This window comes from Chlorocebus sabaeus, chromosome 15, assembly GCF_047675955.1.
Source record: "Chlorocebus sabaeus isolate Y175 chromosome 15, mChlSab1.0.hap1, whole genome shotgun sequence".
NCBI lineage: Eukaryota > Metazoa > Chordata > Mammalia > Primates > Cercopithecidae > Chlorocebus > Chlorocebus sabaeus.
Window position 1 is genome coordinate 86,411,200 of NC_132918.1, and position 23,939 is coordinate 86,435,138.

The 23,939-nt window shown below is 35.5% G+C and overlaps 1 protein-coding gene across 2 annotated transcripts in view; it reads left to right on the top strand.

The window, feature by feature from the left end:
• The window catches only part of CCDC50 (coiled-coil domain containing 50), a 63,081-nt gene extending 39,593 nt beyond the window's left edge, over nt 1-23,488 (top strand). Inside the window, exons 5-12 of one of the 2 annotated variants that reach the window (XM_008009531.3) lie at nt 2,752-2,869; nt 7,635-8,159; nt 12,755-12,870; nt 13,307-13,351; nt 13,448-13,552; nt 15,404-15,483; nt 20,718-20,824; nt 23,064-23,488. In XM_008009531.3, the coding sequence (XP_008007722.2) occupies nt 2,752-2,869; nt 7,635-8,159; nt 12,755-12,870; nt 13,307-13,351; nt 13,448-13,552; nt 15,404-15,483; nt 20,718-20,824; nt 23,064-23,083 (1,116 nt within the window). In that variant the 3' untranslated portion in view covers nt 23,084-23,488. The remainder of the gene's footprint in view (nt 1-2,751; nt 2,870-7,634; nt 8,160-12,754; nt 12,871-13,306; nt 13,352-13,447; nt 13,553-15,403; nt 15,484-20,717; nt 20,825-23,063) is intronic. The other variant, XM_008009532.3, reaches the window with a different exon arrangement.
• The last annotated feature ends 451 nt before the right edge of the window (nt 23,489-23,939 follow it).

A 23,939-nucleotide genomic window follows, 5' to 3' on the forward strand; every position in this document is an offset into this window, starting at 1 on the left:
CTGAGAGCTTAGAAGAGCAAAAAAGTTTGGGTGCTAAGGTGCATGACATATGATTATTATTTTTTTGACTTGATTAAAAGCACTTTCTTTGACAAACTAATGCACTATAAGGAAGGGGCATAATTCTTTTTTTCTCTCCTGGTTCTTTACACTGAGAGAGTGGCATATTACTATGCTTCCATTAGGACTAAATTCAGTAGCAGGAGGGCAGTTATAAGCAATTATATGAATAGAACTCTGAATTTCTGAGACTTTGATAGAAAAACTATCCCCTAAATCTGAATGTTAAAATGAATCTCTTCTCTTACAGCTCAAGTTAGACATGATTTTAAGAGACACTGGGAGATAAATAGTCACTACTAATATCAATTTTGGGGGGAACTTCAATTCTTTATCTGTACAATGGAAAGTTTGAACTATTCAATCTTAAAGCCAAATGTCTTTGACTCCTTAATTTATCATTTTAATAAAGCTGTGTCTACCAGGTCCGTGGAGCATAGTTTATAATTTTTGCTGGAAGTTGGACCTGGTAGTTTTCCTTTATGTTTTCCTCAGTTATAGTGGGGGAAATATTTGTTTACTGTAAAGCAAAACACTTAGGAAAATATAGTTCTGGTTGTTTAGTAAACATACAGCTCAAAGAAATGTTTGCATTTCTTTCTACTTCTGTAGAAAATATTATAGAAATTTGGAAAATTCTTCTGTAACAAATAATAGTTTTTTGGAGAATAGGGTATCAGTCCCGTTCCTCTCTTCCTGATTGATACATTACTTTGTAAGATATTAAAGCTAAAGAATCTGGCACAGGGATTGGCACCTTGTAGACATAGTTGTTAAAATGATACATTAGGGAGTCAAAGATATTTGGCTTTTTTTAAGATTGAATAGTTTAGACTTTTCGTTGTACAGATAAAGAATTGAAGTTCCCCTCAAATTCATATTAGTAGTGACTATTTCTTTCCCAGTGTCTCTTTAAGCCATGTCTAACTTGAACTGGAAAAGAGATTAATTTTAACTTCCAGATTTAGGAGACAGTTTTTCCATCAGTCTTAGAAATTCAGAGTTCTATTCATGAAAAGTATACTTGTGTTAAGTAGGCTTATGTTATCTTTCACCTCTCACTCTGAGTTGCAACATTTTGTGAGTGCCCACTTAAGTGTCTGACACTGTTGCATGGGCGTTTACATAGATTACTTATCAAAAAGTATGTATATATGTGTCAGTTAAAAGTGTTTTAATGGTACATTTTAAGTTTGTATTTGGCATAAAGTCAGATTTGTAAGGCTATTTGGATGAATAGTAAAAAAAAACAGCTGAGGGTATGGATAAATATTGCTACTTACCTAGATTGAGCATCCAGCTTGTTTCTGCATAGATGTGAAAAAAATTAATTCACTTAAATTTTTTTTAAACTGTATATTGCCATCTTAATGTATTTTTCATTTGCACCTATTCATGAAATTTGAAGAATAGTAATTCTTGCTTTAAATGAACGTTAACGTTAACATTTAGTACTTCTTGTTTCCTTGTTGATAAATATAAAGAAGTAAGTACCTCAAACTACCAATGATTGTTATTACCATTTGTACCAGTCAGTATCGTTCCCATATTTGTATGAGCCTTTAAGAATCTGATGATAGCTATAGACTTCTCTCCTTAAAAGTGTGCATGGGCTTATAAGTTTATAGGCTATTTTATGGGGCTTTCATAGAAATAATCTTCAGATTCAGAACATTGTCACACTGCAGCTCAAAACCTTTAGTAATTCTTCATCCCCTATGTTACAGACACCAGACTTCTTAAGATTGTCTAAAAGGAATTCCTGTGATCCAGCCTTAGACTGTTTTTCTAGCCTCAGCTTTTTCTGCAGCGCACCGTATCTCATGTTCTAATTGAACTATTGGCTGTTCCTTAGATAGGTGCCCATTAAAATGTTCACAGCTTTGCTGATGTTTCCTGTTTCGACTTTGCTTGTTGGAATTCAGTTCTCTGTTCAAAGCTGAACACAGTGCAGAATCTTGTACTGATTCCTTTAAGCAAAAATCGTACTCCCTCTTTTGTACTCCCATGGACATGTTTTTGAGGCATTTACAATTTAATTTTATTGTAGTTATTTATTTATTTATTTATTTAAAAGTTTCTATGAAACTTTTGTTTTCATAAAAGGATGATAATCTTTTAGGGAACATTACGGAATGTTATTCATCATTCTGTGCCTCACAGTGCCTCTCGATAACTGCTAAAAATTTGCCTGGGGATGAACAGGTGGGAGACAGAAGGAAGGTTGTTTTCTCTTTTTCAGTTAAGACAGTGGTATTCTAATGCAAAGTGAAATCAAAATCCCCGTAAGAGTTCTTTTCAATAGTTTTTAAATTAAATTATAATTATAAAGTTTTGTAGATTACTACATCCTGCCCCATCTAGACTTACTGAATCATCAGCTTGAAAAAAGGACCCACAAATATGTATTTTTAAAATTCTGTTGCGTAACTTGCTTTAGGAAGTACTGAGTTTTGAATGTCTTTATATTGTTAGATTTAAATTTCAATTAAAAAAAGCCTGTCTCACTTATCTAGATCATGTGCTACTCCTGTTGAGCAATCATCTGGCATTTGAAGATGTGAAATTAATGCCAGAAAGTCTAGAGAGCCATGGACAGAGCACATACAAACTTGGCAGTGGAATGTCACACCCCACTGTATGGAGTTGTTCTTTGGTAATGCATGTTTCCATTCTCTCTTGTCTTTGCAGGACATAGCTCGCCTTTTGCAAGAGAAGGAGTTACAGGAAGAAAAAAAGAGAAAGAAACACTTTCCAGAGTTCCCAGCAACCCGTGCTTATACAGATAGTTACTATTATGAAGATGGAGGTAACAATTCCTGCATCATGATCTATTCTATCCTTAGACTCGACCATCAAACACTCCTTTAATTTTGTTCATGAAGTGACCTTAGGGATCTGGGAATGTTTCTCTTATCCCCCGGCACTGGGTACATTTAGATATGTGGCAGAATTCTATTTGAATCTAATAAATTCATGTTTTGTTTTGCTTTGTTTTGTTTTGTTTTTGAGATGGAGTCTTGCTCTCTCACCCAGGCTGGAGTGCAGTGCTGCTATCTCAGCTCACTGCAACCTCCGCCTCCAAGGCTCAAGCAGTTCTGCTCCCTCAGCCTCTCAAGTAGCTAGAATTACAGGCATGTACTTCCACGCCTGGCTAATCTTTGTATTTTTAGTAGAGACGAGGTTTCACTATGTTGGCCAGGCTGGCCTTGAACTCCTGACCTCAAGTAATCCGCCCACATCAGCTTCCCAAAGTGCTGGGATTACAGATGTGAACCACTGCGCCTGGCCTTATCTGTTCTTTAGTTGGACAACCAGAGCCACTTTCATGACTGCTCAAATTTGAATATGATTTTGTAAGAATTGGCATGCATTCTTTTAAACTTCAGCAACTTGGAATGCTTTATTATAATCTAAGCACATAAATGGGCTGTGGAAAATGGTGGATGAGTCTCTGGACTTAACCTTTCTCAAGAAGTCTGAGCAGTACTGTTTGAAGCAGGAAAGTGGTATGAAGAAAGAAGGTATACCATGCATCAGTTACTGGGTAACGAAGCTTTGTTCTGTGCTTTCTTGTCTTTTAAACCTAGGCCAATGGTTTAGCCTGCTGATGACAAACAATATTAAATTTTAAGATTTCCGTGTTCATTGTTTTTCTTTTAATCCTTTCTTTGCTATTTGATTACCGTATAGTATGATTTCTGAGGGAGTGATTCCCACGGTTTTGCCTCTCTGGTGCCTGCTTTGCAGTGTGGTGGTGGTGATGGTGTGGTGGTGGCAGTTGTGGTGGTGATTATTTATCTTAAAAATGTGTTGGGAAATGAGTATTTGCAAGTATTGTTGAGTCCTTTTCAAAGACCTGTCAAAGCAAAGACATTCCTATAGTTTCAAGTGTCAGTATTTAATGAAATTCAGCTTGAGGACCAATACTTAGGATTGCAAGTGAACAAAACCTAAAGGCAACTTTTAGAGAGTAAGGAATTTAAGGTCAGTGATCCTAAAGGGCCTTGCAAACCAGTCATCAACTGCTTTTCTGTAATTCCATTATGAAAGGTAAGTATGTGTTTCTCTGATGAGTAGAATGAAAGCAATGTATATGTGGGTGATGGGATTATTATAGTTTGAGTGTAATTTTGCCCAGTAACATTTTTTGCTCTAAATTTACCATCATCAGTAGAGCTCAGCCTTTTTAGTCAGCAGGCTGATTCTCAGTTTATTGCTTGATGTGTTCTTCCTCTGTATGTAAAACACTCATCTCTTTTTTGATAGCCATTTTCTTTTTGCTGGTTTTTCTGATGAATCTATATGTTATGTCATTTAAAAAGAAAACTTACTGCAACATTTTGCTATACTAAAGATCAGAAAGTAAAGTGTTACTCTTCACCTTCAATTTAAATCTTAGAAATGTGGTCTGGTGTTTTTCCCTTTTTTAAAAATTCTGCTTTGGAGGTGTATTCACTGTAAACATTATTATTTTAAACTGTTCAGTCTATAAAAGCATTAGGATGACAAGGAATTAAATGTATTAAAGTATTAATTTTAGGATTCCCCTCTTAAAGCCTTATACTGACTTGAATTGAGATCAAACCTGTCTTTTTGATCAGAGTACTGTCATCCCGATTTGTTTCTTTAGGGCAGGATACTATGTTAAGAATTCATTGGTTTTTCAGGGATACATAAAAGCTTTTAAAAGTATTCTATATTTATTTTCATTACACTGATAAATTTGTAGAGAATAGCATATGTGCTTGTTTCTTTGGGGAGAGACAGACTTTGAGGGACTATTGAGGAACAGGAAGTGGTGACCTCCGGAACATGTGCATGTAAATACTCAAATTTCTCTTGCCTCAGCTGTGGTGTTGGGAGATCATATATTGTTGAACGTGGAGTCCTTATGAATATGCCCTTGTGTTAGACCAAGTTCAGTTCCACGGAAACCATATTACAATTCAGCTCTTATTTACAAAACAGTCCTTCCGTTCTTTGCAGTGGTCCTTTTCCAACACATCTGGGATATTCTTTCATTATACTTCTCTGTGTGTCCTTGTATATCTATTTGATTTTTTGCCTCACTTGCATAGTAATCACTATATCATTACAGAAATGGTCAATTTTTCAACTTTTATTTAACTCGAACTTTAATACATTATCTGTTAGAATGATTATTTATAGATTTTCTACATATTTAAAATTGTATTAAACATTTGTCAAATTTATATCAACTCTTAAATGACATATATTATTTATTAGTGAATCCATGTTTTTCTTTCAAAGCCTCTTACTGAAGTCATATTAGTGATTTTTTTTTTTTTTTTTAAAGTCATGGTCTTTGGAGTCATAAGACCATGTGGTTCAAGTCCTATCCCCTCCTTAGAACAATATTAATTTTAATGAAGTTATGTACTAAATAAAATGGAGATTATAAAAGTAAATCCTTCATTTGCATGTTAAGAAGATCAGATAATGCAATTTTGGTGAAGTACTTATTATTTATACATATATCAGTGTTATATGTGTATAATGTAATATTTTGTATATCTCTCTTATTTTGAAAGCCAAACATGGAGGCACACATATAAAATGCAGATATATATGTGTATAAATATATGTGTGTGTATGTATATATATGTATTATGTATATGTCAATACATAATACCTATGTATGTTTTGGCAGTGAGGGAGTAAGTTATATTTGCCAAATAACTTGATCTCAAGAAACAAGTCTCAATCCTCAACTGTATGAGGTTTTAAAGCATTCAGATAGATTCCTCACCTCATCTTTTTCTTTCCAAGATTTAAAGCTGTCACAACAAATTTATTATTAGAGAATAAATTTTTTCCAGTCAGCTCTGTAAAAATGTAGTAACAGCTCTGTAATAATTCTGCAACTTATTTCCTAAAAGTAAAACTATGAATATCAATTAACTATTTAGAAGGAATTAAAAATCATAACATCACAAATTCATGTCAAAACCCATTTCTTTTTGTTTCTTTTGAGCTGGAAGGTAGGCTTCACTTGTGCAACTCGTGAGTGAGCCCATTTTTATTAACATTGTAAACCATTGTTCCCTGGATGTGGTCATTAAGTAGCTGGTCTGTATTATATAACTTTACAGCAGTAGTCACTTGATTCTCATGTTGTCATGATAGACTTAAAATAATAGTTTATTTAAAAGAGCAGGTTTTTTTTTTTTTTATCACTGGGTAATTCTTCTGTTTTGCTTTTGATTTTATGTAAAATATAAACTTAACCATAAATGATGAAGATAAATACTTGTACAGACTGTTTAGAAAACAGATTTTAATTTAGTATTGTCTTTGGAAGCAAGCTTTCTTTTCTTTTGGAAAGCTCAAGAGGAAACAATTTGAGGTTTTTAATGGAAACTTACATCATTGGTACATTTAGCACATATCTCTTTCTTGCTGTATTCCTTTAACAGATTAATATCAAATGAAATAGTTTAAAGGAAAACATATAGTTTTTTACTTTCTTTATATCTCATCAACTTACGGCAGCTCTTTGATGCAGTTCAGCGAGTGGTTAATGCCATCATGGAATCTTAGCTATCAGAGCAATTTTCCATGGAATTGAGATTTTTTTTCTTTCCAAAACGTAGTAAAAGTTTTAGAAAATGTTAAATCAGTATATTCTTGTAAAGTGCATATGAATTTGCTGCCTTTGTTTTCACATTATACTTGTGCCTAAAAACGACCTGAAAAAGCACTATATTTGTGCTGTTTTTGAAGTTTATGTTAAATTTGGGGACATATACTTAGCATATATTGTATTTTTATACAAATAATACAGTTTTTTGAAATGTATTTAGGAAGCAACTCCTTTTTATATATTCCATCAAAGCAACCCTTTGAATTTTTTTCCTTTGTCAAGTTTCAACTAAGATTGATAACAGTTATCTAAAGATAACAGGGTCACATACTCACTTAAAATTCTCATCTACTTGACCCTCTTTTACGTTGACCTGTAATAGAGGGCTATTTTCTGAAGTGACTGGGTATGTTTACTTTGGCCACATAAAGTGGACAGATGGAGGAATATAAAAATCTGTGGATCATTCCTCTGAACTCAAGAGAAACTAGCAATATTCTGATACAGTTTTATTGACATTTCCAGTAAGAATATTTGAAAGCCTCTGTCGGAAATTACAAAGCTTAATTTTTTTGTTTTACAAGATTTCTCAACCTCTTTTTATTCTATATTAGTTTCAAATTGGTTTATAAATAGAACTTAATGTTTAATGGCTATAATTTTGTTATTGGCAAATATTAAAGTGTTGTTAGCTCTACCTAATCATGATCAAGCTCTTCTTTCACATTTGTTTCACTTAATCTTAGTTTCTTACCATTTTGACTGTATACCCAGAATTCTTTAGGTATGCATGAACTGTTTCAGTAATGCTCATCCCCTCTTCTCAATTTGTTAAGTTGGAAAAGCAGTTTTCTCCATTTTTAAAGTACCTTAAACTGGGGCCCAGACTCTCCCCTGGGTAATGAGTTCATACTCTCATTAAATTAATCTGCATTTTTATTTTTCACATCCCTCTGCCTCCACTCAGACCAACCAGGGTCAAGGAGGGCCAGGGAATTGGGTTCTGGATTCTCAAGACCTTGTAGACTCCAAAGAGATGGAAAGACTGTGAAGCAGAAGGAAGAGAAACCAGAACATCCACTGGAGAACTTGGAAGAGGCAGAACATCGTTCATCAGAGAGATCCCTGTCGTCCTCTAGCTCTGGCAAAGAGAGGGACAAGCCCCAAATTAACAATGAGCAGCATGAAAGGAAATGGTCCACTCAGGAGAGGCCCCGGAGACCTCTGCTTCCCACAGTCAGTGGTGAAGTGTTTCTGAGCACTGAATGTGATGACTGGGAGGCTAAGAATAACCATCGGACTCGAAATTGGGAAAAACAGTCTCGACACCAAGATCGACTTTCACCCAAGTCCTCACAAAAAGCAGGGCTTCACTGCAAGGAAGTTGTATATGGGAGGGACCATGGGCAAGGTGAGCACAGAAAAAGGAGACACAGGCCCAGGACTCCTCCATTCTCAGAGAGTGAGGAGCAGCTCCACCTCCATGACCCAGGTAATAGAGGACAGTCTTGATGAAGTCCTGGTATCATGTATATAACTACAAACCAATGAATTTAATAAGTATCTTAAGCAGCCTTCCTTTCTCTCCAGTTTGTGCTCATGACTTTGAAATAAATCCTAGAGCAACATATTGTAAAAGGTATACACTTAATCTCAGATCTGTAAGAAGGAGGAAAACATTTGTAACTTGTCCCTTCTGTGAGAATGCACTGATTCCTTGGAGAGTTATTCCAGGCCCAGGCTCTATTAGAGGTACCCATTCCAGATGTGGTTCTTCAATGACTGAGACTGTGTATCAGAGATTCTGACACCAAATCAAAACTCCCGAATTTCTGGTTTTACTTCAGTGAACCCAGAAGAGCTGATGAGCCTGTCTTGATAGTGTTTGTCTAACCAAAAGGCCGATAGAGCCGGAAATACTGTTATTTTTTAGGCCTCATCTTTCTCATTTGTAAAACGATGAATTGGATAGGCAGTCTTCTAAGAAAGTGTTTTTCAAATAATATGCCTCAGTTCACTTTCATCAGAATCAGCTGTTAACTAAAAATGGAAATTTCTGGGTTTCACATTTATTATCATCTCTGGAGTAAGGCCTGGCAGTTTGGACATGCTTTAGACATGGAGGTGGATTCTTAGGAACTTAAAGTTTAAAGTCACTGCATTAAGTTACTTTTTATGCTCTAACTTTCTCCAGCTCTAACTCTACAGTTGGTGTTTTAAAGTACCAATACAGGTAAGTTATTGGTACCTATATAGGAATGAGGTAAATATTATAGATAAATCTCAAATTTCTGGCACCACCGAGGCTTAACTCTGAAGTTCATCATTGACACAGTAATGGCTCTGTTTTCTATAAACTGCTGAGGTGGTGTTTTCCATGTGGCTGTAACACTAGGAATCATAGTACCAAGGAGCCAGTCGAGCCCTATCTGTGGTCAGAGAACTTGTTTCTAGGTTGTGGATTCAGGTTAAGTTGGTTTTTCCTGTCATGTTATTTCTTATTAAAGGACTTGGTTATGCAGAAAATTAAAATTTAGTTCCAGAAGCCATTCTGAGTAGCTGCCGCAAATATCCTTGTCTTCGGCTTTGTGCTTGGATTTCAGCCAAAAAGATGGCTTTGTAAACAATTCCAAACTAGATACACTTTGTTAGGGAGGCACAAAGAGCTGTGGAAAAGTAGAGGAAAGTGTGATATAATCTCTCTTGAGTAGGTTTATGAGGAAATTACACCATTTTCAGGTTTGGAAAGACATTTTGGGGTTCCAGAGGCGAGGGGGAAGTATGGAGGAAGAATGGTGATACACTGACCTCTGTGTTTCTGCTTCTGTGAATCTGACTTTCAGGAGTGCTCTGAGGGCTCGTTAGGCTTTATGGCTTTTAGTTATGCTCCAGGATATTTTAAGTAGACTTAGGAAGCATGACACTAAACACTGACTCACAGGCTCCACTACTAGAATTGCAAATGTTTTGTTTTGTTTTTTATTTTGCCACCACAAGGGATTAAAAAACCGTGTTACTAGGCAGATGTTAAAATGGCTACAACATGAGCTGCTTTATTTCTATCATTTTATATTCAGCTTGCTTTTTACATTTTACCTTTCTAGCCTCTGTAGGCATTTGATTTTGTAACTTCCTGGAAAACAGGTCAGAGGATTACATTAAAATATAATTACTAGGCAGTGGCATCTATTCTTGCTGTTGTAAAAGCACAATTCTTAAAGTTGTTAGGACAAGCCAAAGTTACATTTAACTTAATAATGAAGAAACTAGTAGGATGACAAGCAGCTGGTTCTAAGAGCATTTGCGGAGCAGCATTAATAGAATCAGTTGAAAGGGAGTGCAAAATGAAATTTTAAATTAAGTATAAGATAACTATCTACAGGGCAATGGGTGTACCTAACCTTTCAGAGTTACTTCTCTGTTGGAGTATAAATTCTTAACGGCTTATCATTTTCTGCAGGTTAACTTCTCAACTCATAGGGCCATAAAATATGTGCACTTTTCTGCTGTGAATTGTTAGTCAGATATACTGTGGCATTCCCTAAATGTCAAACTGGCTTATTACAAATACTCTTACATGATATCAAAAAGAATCTATCATTTTACCTTATTCCAAGCTCAGAATAAATTTATCTTGAATATCAGTACTTTGAACAATTTTATTCTGTAAATTTATTTAAGGCTGAAGTTTTGTGTTCATTTAGGGATGTTCTTGTGTTCTCCAACTGAAGGATGATGAATAGAAAAAAAACAAGGAAGTGTTAAATTAAGATATATATGGAACTTGAAAATACCACTCACCCGCTTTTTTGAAAGCTAGTTTCCAGAGTCTGTTTAGGATACTGAGATGAAGGAAGCTAGTCTGTTAATTTCCTTCATTAATTACATTAAAAAAAAATTTAGACATCTTTGTTTTCTTTACTGACGGCCTTACACTTCTCTGTGAGTTCTTTTCCTATATCCTTACAAAAATTTTTATCACCTTGGGTCCAGAGGACACTGCAGAGAATGGGCATCCTGACAGTGCAGAAATTTAGTATTCCAAGCTGTGGGGATTTTCTACTTAATGAGATTTACACATTCCAATGATACATCAAGGGTTTAAATAAACCATTTCCCCTCTAAATATTTGGAACTGAGAGATATTACCTCAGATTCTGACTCTTACTGAGTCATCATTCTCTTTTTAACTGCCAGAGGTTGTAGTGTTATCACCCTGTCAAACTGAATTAGACTATTCAATGGAATATTGCCTTTGGTAGAATTTAAAACAATGTGTCTTTAATAAAATTGAAAGTGAAAAATCTTCTTGGCTAATTCTGTGGTGTACTTAAGGAGGCGTAATAGTGGAGAAAATTTGGTCTCTTGAAATTTGAGCACATCCCACTGTATTATTTCCCTGGATGGCAAAAGTGAAGGAGCTAGGCATGTTCCGTCATCCTTAATTAAGCTTTGGGCTGCTTATTGAAGTATCATTTTTTCTATACGTTGGAACATGGTATATATAGCAGACTATTTGTCCACTGACATTGCCCAGTACTGAGTTCCATATCTAATTTCATTTTCTCTGAAATCTGCCTTCCTAGTTATGACTAAGCTAAATAACTCAGGGAGATTTATATTCTATTTCAGATGGTCCACTCTTGGGACTATGCCACTGTTTTTTGTTGTTGTTGTTGTTGTTTTTGCTGTCCCAAACCACTCAGAAATCTAGATTAAGCCCAGCCCAGCATAAGACTCAGTGGCTCTAGAGATGCTTTGAAGTGGTCTGTGCAATCAGGTTCTATTAGGTCTGAAGCTAAGAAAGCCATGTTTACTAGTCTTTGAAGGAAATACAGATGTGTATGAGTCTGTGGCTTCTGAAGCCACAGAAGCCAGGTTGAAAGTTGTATAAAGATAGGCTTCACAAAATACTTACATTCTCATCATTTACCCAGTGTTTGCTTGTATTTTATTTTTTTTTAAATTAATAGCAAGTGAGTCAAGTGTGGTGAGGGGTTTTGACAAAAAGCATTTTAATTTACGGTAATTTTAATGGATATATTACACTAAACAGGTGATGCCAATATTAATTGCTAGTAAGAATCAACTGGGGAGTTTTAAAACAAACTTACCCAAGGACAGGGCACACCCAGGGTACTTAATTTAGAATCTGTGGGGGTTGGGGCAAATATTTTTATATGTATTCAAAGCACCCTCATGTGGTTTAAATATATAGCCCTGGTTGACAACCACTGGCATAAAGAGACAATTGGGAGTACATTTTCTTTGTCCTCTGAATAGTTAATTTGCTGAAATGAACTGTTTCAGATGAATAATCTTGTTCACTGTGTTCAAAATTTTTATTAATTCTAAATATAATACACTCACACTGTCGAGTAAAATTTTAAGGCCAGAATTGCTTTATAGGAATAAATTGGAATAGAACTCTGGTCATTGTGCTCTCAATATAGCTCTGATGTTATATTTCCCTAAGATGTCACAGTGCCATCAGTCTGATCAAAGCTGTGGGGAAGATCTAAAGTGAGTGGGTTTATTTACTCTCAGAGCAAAAGCCATGGCAGGGCCACTGCTTGTCTAACAGGTATTATCACATGACTACCAGGTGCTGCTGTTTCTGCTCCCTCTGAAGTAGTAAGTATGCAGACTGAGATAAATAGAAGCCTCTCCTCTCCTCCAGCCTTGACAGTGTAGCCTCTTTTAAACTCTGACTCTGTAATTTGCTTGTCTTTAAATTCTTTTTGTTTTCAATGACTTTTTTTTTTCACTTTGTATTTTTCCGGGGCCTCACTTGCAACTTCTTAGATAATTTTCTGCTGTTGCAGAAACTATGTGAGAGGGGACTTTTTACCAGGCAGGCTTGGTTAGATATCTTTGTTTAAATGCATGCATTCTCTACATTGCCACTTCCATTCCTAAGGCAAAAATATTTTTAATGCACCCCACACTGAATTCTGGAGTGGAGGTCTTACTGTCATTGTTAGCTATTAAAGAAAATGTCCTTTATCTTAAACTTCATAACTTTTCAGAAAACATCCTCAGTTATTTTATTACATTGAGGTTTTTTTTTTTTTTTTTTTTTTTAAGGAATTAAGCCAAGAGTGACGAAAGAAACTATACCTGCTCCGTCACGAACCACACATAGGAATCAGGAATGGTATGATGCTGAAATTGCCAGAAAACTACAAGAAGAAGAACTTTTGGTGAGCAAAGTTGAAGGCAAAAGTTTAGATATATTGAGATATATTGATGGGTATTGTTTTTTGTGTGTGTGAATTTAGTCCATCTTGAAATTATATTAATAGTCCTCTATCAATTGAGAAACCTTTTTTTTTTATTGAGTGGAAAAATCAAGACAATACGAATAAAGTATCCAGTTTTGCTTAGTGAGTAAGCATTAACAATGAAGTCCATAACTCCATCTCTCCATCTCCATGATAGTTCTCCATGACCCTGCTGTAGGATTTGATAAAATCTAGAGTTCCTACTCTGGTTGGTGAAAGCCTACCAACTGATTATCAACCTCAGGAATGTGTGTCACAATTAGTTTCATAAACCAGCTTGATTTGTACAGGATATTGAAAACACACGACATAGACTCCAATTAAATTCTTTGTTTTTGTATTTTTGATATCATAGGCTACCCAGGTGGACATGAGAGCCGCTCAAGTAGCTCAGGATGAAGTAAGTTAATGAGTTTAGCTGATATTCTTTGGAAATATCCTAATATATTTCTATCTGCAACTCTGCAGTTAATGATATTGACTGTATTTTGTTTAGGAAATCGCTCGACTTCTAATGGCTGAAGAAAAGAAAGCTTACAAAAAAGCCAAGGAGCGGGAGAAACCATCTTTGGACAAAAGAAAGCAAGACCCTGAGTGGAAGGTAGAGTGTGTTTTGTTTGTTTTCCAATTAGAAATAACATTAGAAATGAAAAGGGGACTCTGCTTTTAAGTTAAGCTCTGCAAATATAGTTAGGATATATGGATATATAAATTACCTGTATTGCATATGTGAATCTGATCTGTGAAGGTTCCATCAGCATGAAAAATCTCTGAATTTTTGAAAATATGTAAAAAGTTACTGCTAAGATTGAAAACTCATTCTGTTCCCTTTAAGACTGACTAAAATGCAAGTGCTTCTGGTCATGAACAGTCTTAGTTTTCATATACAGTACTTTGATTATAGAAGAATGTAGTATTTTCACATGCTTTCATATTTTCACATGCTTTCGTATTTTCCACAATGAACTTCTCTTCCCGTCTCTATTTTCTTTGTGCTTACATTATCTTTCATCTCTATCATGTACCCGTTTCTCTTTCCTTTGAAGTAACATGGTTTGTGGCAGACTGAAAGATACATACTTATCAACAATTATTATTTATGTCACAGTGCAAGACCTATCTAGAATGAGTTTGACTGTTATCTTTCCCCTCATTGATCAGAAACTGTAGACAAAATAAGTAGTTACTGCAATTCATTCTGCTGTGGTAGTTGCAAGTTCCAGTTTAGCAGACTTTATTCATCAGTGACAGTGCACAGGGCAACACTTTGGACCTCCATGGAAAGACAAAGACATTTTTCTGATAGTAGTGTAAAATGTACAGAGGAAGACAAAGTGTAAACAGCTAACAAATAGAAGGTCAAGCTAGGTGGAAAAAGAATGGAGGAATAGGGAGAGAATTTGTACAATACAGGGTTTTTAGGGAGGGAGTTTAGGCCCAGAAGAATGAAACCTAGGTTGTGTATTCCTGATACAGTTGGTGTTTAGCAGTGGTCTCTCTTGAACAAATTCCTCCATTGGGCTTCTGGTCCCACCTCACAGTCTCAGTAATGGTTGTGAGGAAAAAGAAGGTGTAGAAACCCTGCTAATAGTATTGCTGTACTCTTTCCTGTTGCTCACCCAAGTGTTAGTCTCAAAACAATGAACGTATTATTCTCATATTAATTATGTATATTTAGCTCTCTCTTTAACTCAGTAATTCAGGATTTTTTCTAACATACTGTTTTAGTCAAGGATTCCCAAATACTTCTGTTAAATAAATTAAGCCACAAATAATTGCCCAGGAGTTACTCAGATTCTTTGCTACCTTAACTAGGAAAGGGTATTTAAGGATTATAAATCCAGTGTGTCAGAGGGCAGTGGCCACATCTCTAGCAAGTATCATGACTTCTGTAATTTTTATTTTATAACTGGTACCGATACAGTTCCTCTCTTGGAAAAGTTGACTTGAATGTGCCTTAGTTTACTGGCTGGAAATCAGCCTAAGACAGGTGTGCGGAAAGAAGTTCGAGTGCACAAACCTGGATTGCGTAGACTCTGGGCGTACACTGGTTCTTGTCAGTTACCGTGTAGCTATTATGTTAATAATCAGTGGCCAAGCACACCCATCTAGGGAAGCATGTTCCTGTGTGTTTAGCCCATTCCTCTGGCTCCTCTGACCAACGCTGTCAGATGAGTGGGCTAAATACACCTTCCGTGTAAGCCCAAAACATACCTTTGCAGCTATAAGTTTTTTACCTCTGGAGTGGCTATATATATAAATGTATTATGTTGCTCAAGTAAATATAATTAATCTGAAATTACTGAGGAAGAGCTTGGCATGATAAACATATTTTCTAAACTTCATCTTTCCCTTTGATGATTCCGGATTGTGTGTATTATTCTCTTTGATGATTCTGGGCTGGATGTGTGTGTATGATTTTTTGTTGGTTTGTTTTTATTTTTGTCCATAGCCCAAAGCAGCTAAAGCAGCATATTCAAAGTCGAAAGAGAGTGATGAACCTCACCGTTCTAAGAATGAAAGGCCAGCACGGTAAGATGACACCTGAAAAGGAAATGAGGAAGTTGACTTTGGGGTGAGTAAGGAGATGTCAGTTGCCTAAGAAGAGTGTATGTTTTTTGGAGAGGAGATCCAAAAGTCTGCATTTGTAAGGTAGTGTCAAGATGTTCGGAGTTATTTTTCAAACTTTATTTCCAGTCTTAAATTGAGTTGTGCACATCAAATCAGGATTTCACAAAAGTTGGGGTGGATAAGGAAGGATGTTCTTTTTGTTAGGACTGATTCTTACCTCTGCATTCACTGAATTTATGCTTTCAGCTTGGGGAATGAGAGTCATTTTTTTTCCTAAATAAAATTTCGAGTTGTAAATTTTTACCGGGTTTCATAGCCACACTGACGTGTGTGTGTGACGTTTGTACATGCTCAAACTCCTTTCTTTCTGAGTCCCAGTGTCCTTGACAAAATCTTGAATCCTTGCAGACTGTCTAAATCCTGCTTGACAGATAAGTGTGGCTATGGTGTACATACTTTCTGATTTATCTCAAACAGTCATGCGTCATAGTTATGGAGCAGCTACTGTCTTTCTACCTCACGTTGTCAACATTTAAGTCTCTGGGGAAGTAACCTCTTTTTTTTTTTTTTAATTGGTTTTTGTTACCTTTCAAAGGAAATCATGATTGGAATGTGAAGAACTGTTAAAAACAAGACAAAAAAGTAACACTAAATGTAACATTTTGAACTCTGAATTATTCAAATTTGAATTTTATTCTTGATGATTATTTATCAGTTCTTACAACGTTTATTTCATTGAATAATTGACACTGTTGTTGCTGCTCATGTCCACACTGAAGTTCCTAGACTTGTCTCCTTCAAGTGAATGTGTTTAGTGTCCTTAAAAAGTAATCCTCTATTTTAAAACTCATTTGCTTTCAGAAGATAACCCTGCAGAAAATTACACTGGGTTTGTATTGCTCTGAGAACAGTAGTGGCATGTTCTGTCTGGTTATATAAAAGCTGTTTCTTTTGTAGCTTTTGGTTAAGCACATGCCGAACATTTTTTTAGAACTCTATAGGTTAGTACATTCCCAAAGTATCCAAGTAAAAGAAGCAGCAGCTAATCTGTTCTCACTAAGTAAATACATCTGGATTATTATCCTTTTTTTTAGTCAAATGAATTTAAATCATCTTTAGGCTGATTCTGCGGTCTTCAAATCCTTGGTCTCTTTAGAATAGTAATACCATTGACAGCGTATATGATGGAACAGTATTGGATGATTTCTTAAAGTTTATTAAAGTCTGAAAACGAGTTTTTGGAATGTAATACATACTTCAGAAATATTTGGCATACTGAAGGAGTGAATAATCAGATGATCCTGTATTAAAAATGACTATTACAAGTGAATGAAAAGTGACTTACAGCTAGTAGAATAGAAATTTTTGTTTTTACCTTAGAGGAGCATTTGCCTTTAAATGTCATTTTAGACGGATTGTATATATGACAAAAAAAAGTAAGAATTTTATGAAACCTGTATTTTCATTGTTGGAAGTTAAAGCTTATGTATCTTGCATACGTAGATACCTTGCACAACTAATATCAGAATGTGTGCTTTCTGGTTAGAATCTGTGGCTTTCCTCTTTCACATTTAATCATGGTGGGAAAGTTTAGCTAGCTAGCCATACAGAAAGAGTTGGTTTCAAGGATTGAAAAACATGGCACTTCCTAGGTCAAGATGTTTATTACTGAAGTGTGGTAATAGTATTAGTAGAGGAGAAACAAATTCTCATGTACAGTTTGTAATACTTATGGTCAACAATCCAATTTCTTTGTCTGTTACAGAATTTTCTACTCTTTGTGTATGTGTGTTTAACTTTTGTTGTTATTTTTCAAAAATTGCCATTTTTATTTTAGATTCTGGGGATACATGTGTAGGTTTGTTACAAGGGTATATTGTGTGGTACTGAGGTTTGTACTTTTAACTTTGTCACCCAGATAGTGAACAGAGTACCCAGTACGAAGTTTTTCAGCCCTTGCCTCCCTCCCTCCTTTTGGAGTTCCCAGTGTCTATTATCCACATCTTTAAGTCTGTGTGAACCCAGGATTTAGCTCCCACTTATAAGTAAGAACATGCAATATTTAGTTTTCTGTTTCTGTGTTAATTCACATAGAATAATGCCCTCCAGAGGCATCCATGTTGCAGCAAACGATATGATTTCATTCTTTTTTATGGCTGTGTAGTGTTCTATAGTGTATATATACCACATTTTCTTTAATTAACTGTTGATAGGCATTTTGGTTGATTCCATGTCTTAGCTATTTGCCCAGCTAATTTTTGTATAGTTAGTAAGACAGGGTTTCACCGTCTTGGCAAAGCTGGTCTTAAATTCCTGACCTCAGGTGATCTGCCTGCCTTGGCCTCTCTAAGTGCTGGAATTACAGGCATGAGCTACCGTGCCTGGCCTGGACATTTTAATAATGTAGATTCTTCCAACCCCATGAGCATAGAGTGCTTTTCCGTTTATTTATGTCATTTATGATCTCCTAGACTTGATAAACAACTTAAGCATAGTCTCAGGAAACAGAATCCATGTACAAAAATCAGTAGCATTTCTATATTCCAGTAAGGTTCAAGCTGAGAATCAAATCAAGAACTCAATCCCATCTATGATAACCACACACACAGAATACCTAGGAATACTTCTAACCAAGGAGGTGAAAGATCTCTGTGAGGAGAACTACAAAACACTATTGAAAGAAGTTTTCTACTGTGTTTAAGGAAATAGAGGATCACTTAGCAATCTGAATTCTAACTCTTGTAACTGGAAAAAATTTCAACCCGTGTTCCAAATTGTTTTAACTACAGGATTTTATAATGGTGATATTGTTATTCTACTTACATTTTTTCCTTAGAAAAAATAAATATTTTATAAATCTCATTTTATTCCTTGAGCATTCTTATGAATGTGAAATACATTTGTCTCCCATTTTTCATTTATCCAGTATTTATTGAGCAGCCTAATAGTTGCTCACATGTAATTGGGGTACACATCAGTCAACAAGAACGAACTCTGTCATGTTCTCATGAGTTTGTAATTTAAAAAAATAATTATCCAAATAACTATTACGATTGTGTTAAGTACTATGGATGAGAAGTACAAGATGATAAGAACATAGGGAGACATCCTGATTTAAGTGTCTAGGAGGGTTTCTTAAATGAATTTTGAAGTGAATTATAAGTATTTGGCGATATCACTAAGTTAAAGATGTAAATTATTTCATGAGAAAGGTAGGAAACAGGCAGTCTTAATACAATAAACTATACAACAAAGTGTTGGTTAATAAGATTTTTCTAACTTGGATATATGTGCCCTTAACTTTAAAACAGTTGTCTCCGGTATAACAAAATAATTTGATGTAGGACTCCTGGCAGCAAGATTTGTTCTCTGTGTAACATGAAACTAAGCAGAACAGTGTACTTAAGAGCACTGAAGCCGTTCTAGATTGATTTGTTTATCCTTACGTGGACATGCTAGAAAACTTCTGGGCATCCTGTGCTTTGTTTCATAACTTTAGCATGCTTTTCTGTGATGATGAGTTGATGGTGAGGCAATAATCATGGATTGTTTTTGTGAGTCCCGCTCAACTTCTGTTTCCTGATTTTTGACTGCCTAATGACATTAATAAAAGAGAGAGCAACAGACTGGGTCACTCTACCTACCAACTCTGTTTTCTTGGGCCTGAGTCACTTCTTAAGCCACTTGGTTGCCATTTGAAGCTAAGTTCTTTAATCCTAGCGTCAGATTGATTTGTCTCAATTTTTCTACCAAGTCTTACATTGTTTTTTAAAGATAAGTGTTATAAATATCAGGTATTGAAGAAAAACACTATTTCATTTCCAATATTTGTAAACAAATGATTTAAAAATAAAAATTAGAAAAATGTATCATTCACTGTTTCCATTACTTATATGTATATAACAAATGCATGAAATATTTGAAAGTATATGTATAGATACTTATGAAAGTATACTTATGAAAATATACAAATGCGTATATATAAACACACATATATACATACAGTCTTGTATACAGATGATGCTGCTCCTGATAAAAATACACACCTATGTAGTAGAGCATACTAGAGTAGATAAGAACACTGGTTTTGAAATCCAGTTGAGTTTGAGGCCTGGGTGTGCCACTTAACAGCTGTGTGAACATGGACAGATTATTTACCTCATCTAACCTAATCTGACTCTAAAATATGTATGTGATAGTTAGCATATAGACTTGTCCTGAAAGTTAATTGAGATAATCTATGTAGAACCTGTAGGATAGTCCTCAGCACATATACCAGTTTATATCCCATGCTGACCTCTTCTCGATGCTGAATACCCAGGGAAAGATTTATTGCTTGAGGACAAGATAAAAAATGTGAAAACACTTGCTTTTATTTTTACATGACAGAGCCCATTGTACCAAACCAATTTTAACTTTACAAACCTCAGAATACTTATGGTTTCTAGATTTTACATATAAATATACATAATGGCTTACAGTATGGTTGTGTATTTGATAAATCTTAATCTGGTACCATCCTTTAGTGCAAACTTTGAGTACACCTTTGGGAAATAAAGAATGAGAGGTTTTCTGCTTCAGTGCCACATGTTTGCATAAATCTATGTTAAGTAATTAATAAAAAGTTTAGAGTAGTAAAAATTTTATTTTATTTTTTATTTTGTTTACAAATGTATTACATAGAAGTTGCAAATATATTAAGATCTGTTTTGCCACCTAGTGGATAAAGGAACTTTGATCATGAAATTTTGTTTCTGTTTTCTCCCTCCTTTCTGCCTCCCACCCCCTTCCCTCTTCTTTTTTTCCTTTCCTTTCTTCCTTGACTTCATTATTTTCTTCTTTTCTGTTCTTTATTCTCTTATTTTTTCTTGGGAAGATGCACCAAAACAAAGTTTATTTCTTACAAATGGCAGTGGTCACATCATACTAATCTTTGTTTATCTAGCACAGTTCCTAACGTGTGTCAGTTGTTGAGGAGATACTTGTTTTTATTGAATTATGACATCAAAACAAAGGAACAGGAAGATAAATAATTTATTCAAGGCCATGCAACTGTCCAAGAACTACAGTGTGAATTCTGAAGCATTTTGGCTTTTGATTTCGTGAGAAAATGTTTTTACCTTTCAATCCAATGAGAGGTGGAGTTGTAGTAAGCGTTACTTAGAATGCCCCTTTAAATTCTGGCTTTCTTTTAGGCCACCACCACCTATCATGACAGATGATGAAGATTTGGATTACACTCATTTTACAAACCAGCAGAGTTCCACACGGCATTTCTCAAAATCAGAGTCCTCTCATAAAGGTAAGAAGAGTATGTATGGTCAAGTTTAGGATCTTTTTTTAAAAAAATATAAGCCTCATGTTGTAGTGGAAAAATCAAATTCTGTGTTCCACTAGAGTGCAAAATTAAGTTATTCTCTCAGCACATTGCTGTAGCACTCCTCATTTATTAAAATAGTAACAAGACAAAAAACAGAAAACAGAACACTCTAAGTTGTAAGATATTCTGTTTATTTACATTTTCCTCTAGAAGCTTTCATCAGATTCACTTTTTTTTTTTTTTGAGACAAGAGTCTCACTTTGTCCCCGACGCTGGAATGCAGTGGCATGGTCTCAGCTCACTGCAGCCTCCACCACCTGGGTTCAAGTCATCCTTCCATCTCAGCCTCCCAGGGAGCTGGGATTACAGGCGTGTGCCACCATGCTCGGCTAATTTCTCTCTCTCTCTTTTTTTTTTTTTTTGTAGAGATGAGGTTTTACCATGTCACCCCAGACTAGACTCAAGTAATCCCTCTGCCTCGGCCTCCCATAGTGCTGGGATTACAGGCATGAGCCACCGCACCCAGCTCTTTATCAGATTCTTAAAGGGTGATGGTGACCTCCATTTAGATCTGCAGGACTACATTTTCTGTAGTGGCTCTTGTTTCCTATCTGCCCATGACTCTTATTAATTAGATTTAAAATATGCATGCACAACTCCCACGTAACGTTTATGCAAAAGAAAAATGGAACAAAGCATAAAGAAAAAATAGGGATATCTAAACTGGATGAAACCTTTAAAATGTGTTACCAGAAAGGGGTCCCGGTTCAGATTCCAAGAGAAGGTTCTTGGATCTCGTGTAAGAAAGAGTTCTAGGGGAATCCATAGAATAAACTGGTAGAAGCAAGTTTATTAAGGAAGTAAAGGAATAAAGAACGGCTGCTCCATAGGCAGAGCAGCAGTGTGGGCTGCTGGTTGCTCATTTTTATTGTTATTTGATTATATGCTGATTAATACATGGGGTGTATTATTCAGGAGTTTTCTGGGAAAGGGGTGGGCAAATCCTGGAAGTGAGGGTTCCTTCCCGTTATAGACCTTATAGGGTAACTTCTGATGTTCCCATGGCATCTATAACCTGTCATGGCTCTAGTGGGAGTGTCTTTTAGCATGCTAATGCGTTATAGTTAGCATATAATGAGCAGTGAGGACAACCAGAGTTCAAATTTGCCACCGTCTTGGTTTTGGCCAGCTTCTTTACCACAGCCTATTTTATCAGCAAAGTCTTTATTACCTGTGTCTTGTGCTGACCCCGTATCTCATCCTGTGACCTAGAATGTCTGACCTCCTAGGACTGCAGTCCAGCAGGTCTCAGCCTTATTTTATCCAGCCGCTGTTAAAGATGGAGTCGCTCTGGTTCAAATGCCTCTGACAGACGAACAGTTGGGTTGTATTTGCTCTTGCAAGGATCTGGGTTCACTTATGTACATATTTATGAGAGTTGTAAAATGAAATGCTGGAAAAGATAGTTTCTTATATTGATTTCCTCCTCTACAAAATGGAGGCAGTCTAAATAGAAAGTGTCAGAGTTGTCAGGATCATGAAAGATTACGTATGTAAAAGACGTTTGCAGAGTGCAGTAGACTTTGCAGATATATTAGATCTCATTAATTGATGCGTTTTTTGGTTAGGATTTTTGAAGACTTAGGTGATATTGTTATTATTCATTTCTAAGTCTAATAATAATGTCCCAAAATGTCTTTAAATTACATTTTCTGCTGTTATTTAAAAATACCATTGCAAAAATGACACTCTAGAATACTTAAATCAGAATCTCTGGATGGAGGTTGTCCAGCATTGGCATTTTTAAGAAAGCTTCCCTCCCCCCATTCTGACTTGCATCCCATACTGAGAAGAAGATAAAAGGCATTATTTTAAAAATAAGGTTAGTTGGACATTATAAACATCTTCATCAAAACATTCCACCTCAAGCTTCCATCAGTTGGTGGCATTTTCACTGTTCCCGATTTAACAAAGTAGCTCGTATTTTTCTTTCTCAAACTACGTATATCACCTTTTGAGGGGGACCTTACTGTCTTAGACGTACATTTGATGCATAATACTAAACTAACACATTGATTCTGTATATACGTCACAATCAAGAATAAAGTACCATTTGAAATGTATAGAAATAAAGTTATTTTACTTGGGCAGGGAGAAAAAGCTGTCTTGAGTTTCAAAGGTTTTTCCTTAATTGTGTTTCCTTTTTTCTTCCCCTCCCCAGGTTTTCATTACAAGCATTAAAAACCTAGGAATCTTCCTTGAAAATGGACTCACTATAGCAAAATATTACTGGGTGATACAGAATGAATTCTACACTTATTTTTTTCTCCTGTGTTTGCATTCCTGGGATTTATCCTCAAGTGTATTTCTGACCATAAATAATTTTTAATTCATTTCAAATATTTTGGTTATTTGTAATCACTTGGGCAGTATAAGAAAATGTAGCTTCTGAATATTGGCCACCTCTATGCTGCATATACTTCTTGGAATATAGTATCTAAGAGCTCTGTAAACTGCCATTTTGTTAGGTATGGAATTTGGTATCTAGGGAGTAGGCATTAATTAGCAATTCAGATTTTATGGAGATGAATGATCAAAGTAAAACAATGTTTGGATGCAACGCAGAATAAAAGAATATAAGAAATAGCTTTTTGTTGCATTAGTGTATGATATTTTGAAGGAGAGAGCCTTTGTATTGCTTTTTGTATTCTTTAGGAAAAGAAGCTCACTACCATAAAGTATTTTAAAAAAAGAAACTCTTGAAGCAATTGAAATATGTTATTCTGACTAGATGGACTCTAGAGGTTTTCCTATTCCTTCTCAGCCCTCCTGGGGAGATTGGCCTAGATAGCATTCTTTAACAGTTCCTCAGCTTTTGACTCAGTAGCAGGGCTTTCCGAAGCCCCTGGGCAATGGACCATTTATTGGTATTTATTGACAAAAATTTAGTTCTCTGAAATTTTAACTCAGATATATGAAAAACTTTGTATTCCATCTCTTGTCTTTGATTTACTTGTAGAGTCAAGGAAATGGAATTGAAAGATGATTGCATAAGTAATGATGCCATCCTTCTCTCTGGCTGTAGACTGAGGTTTTT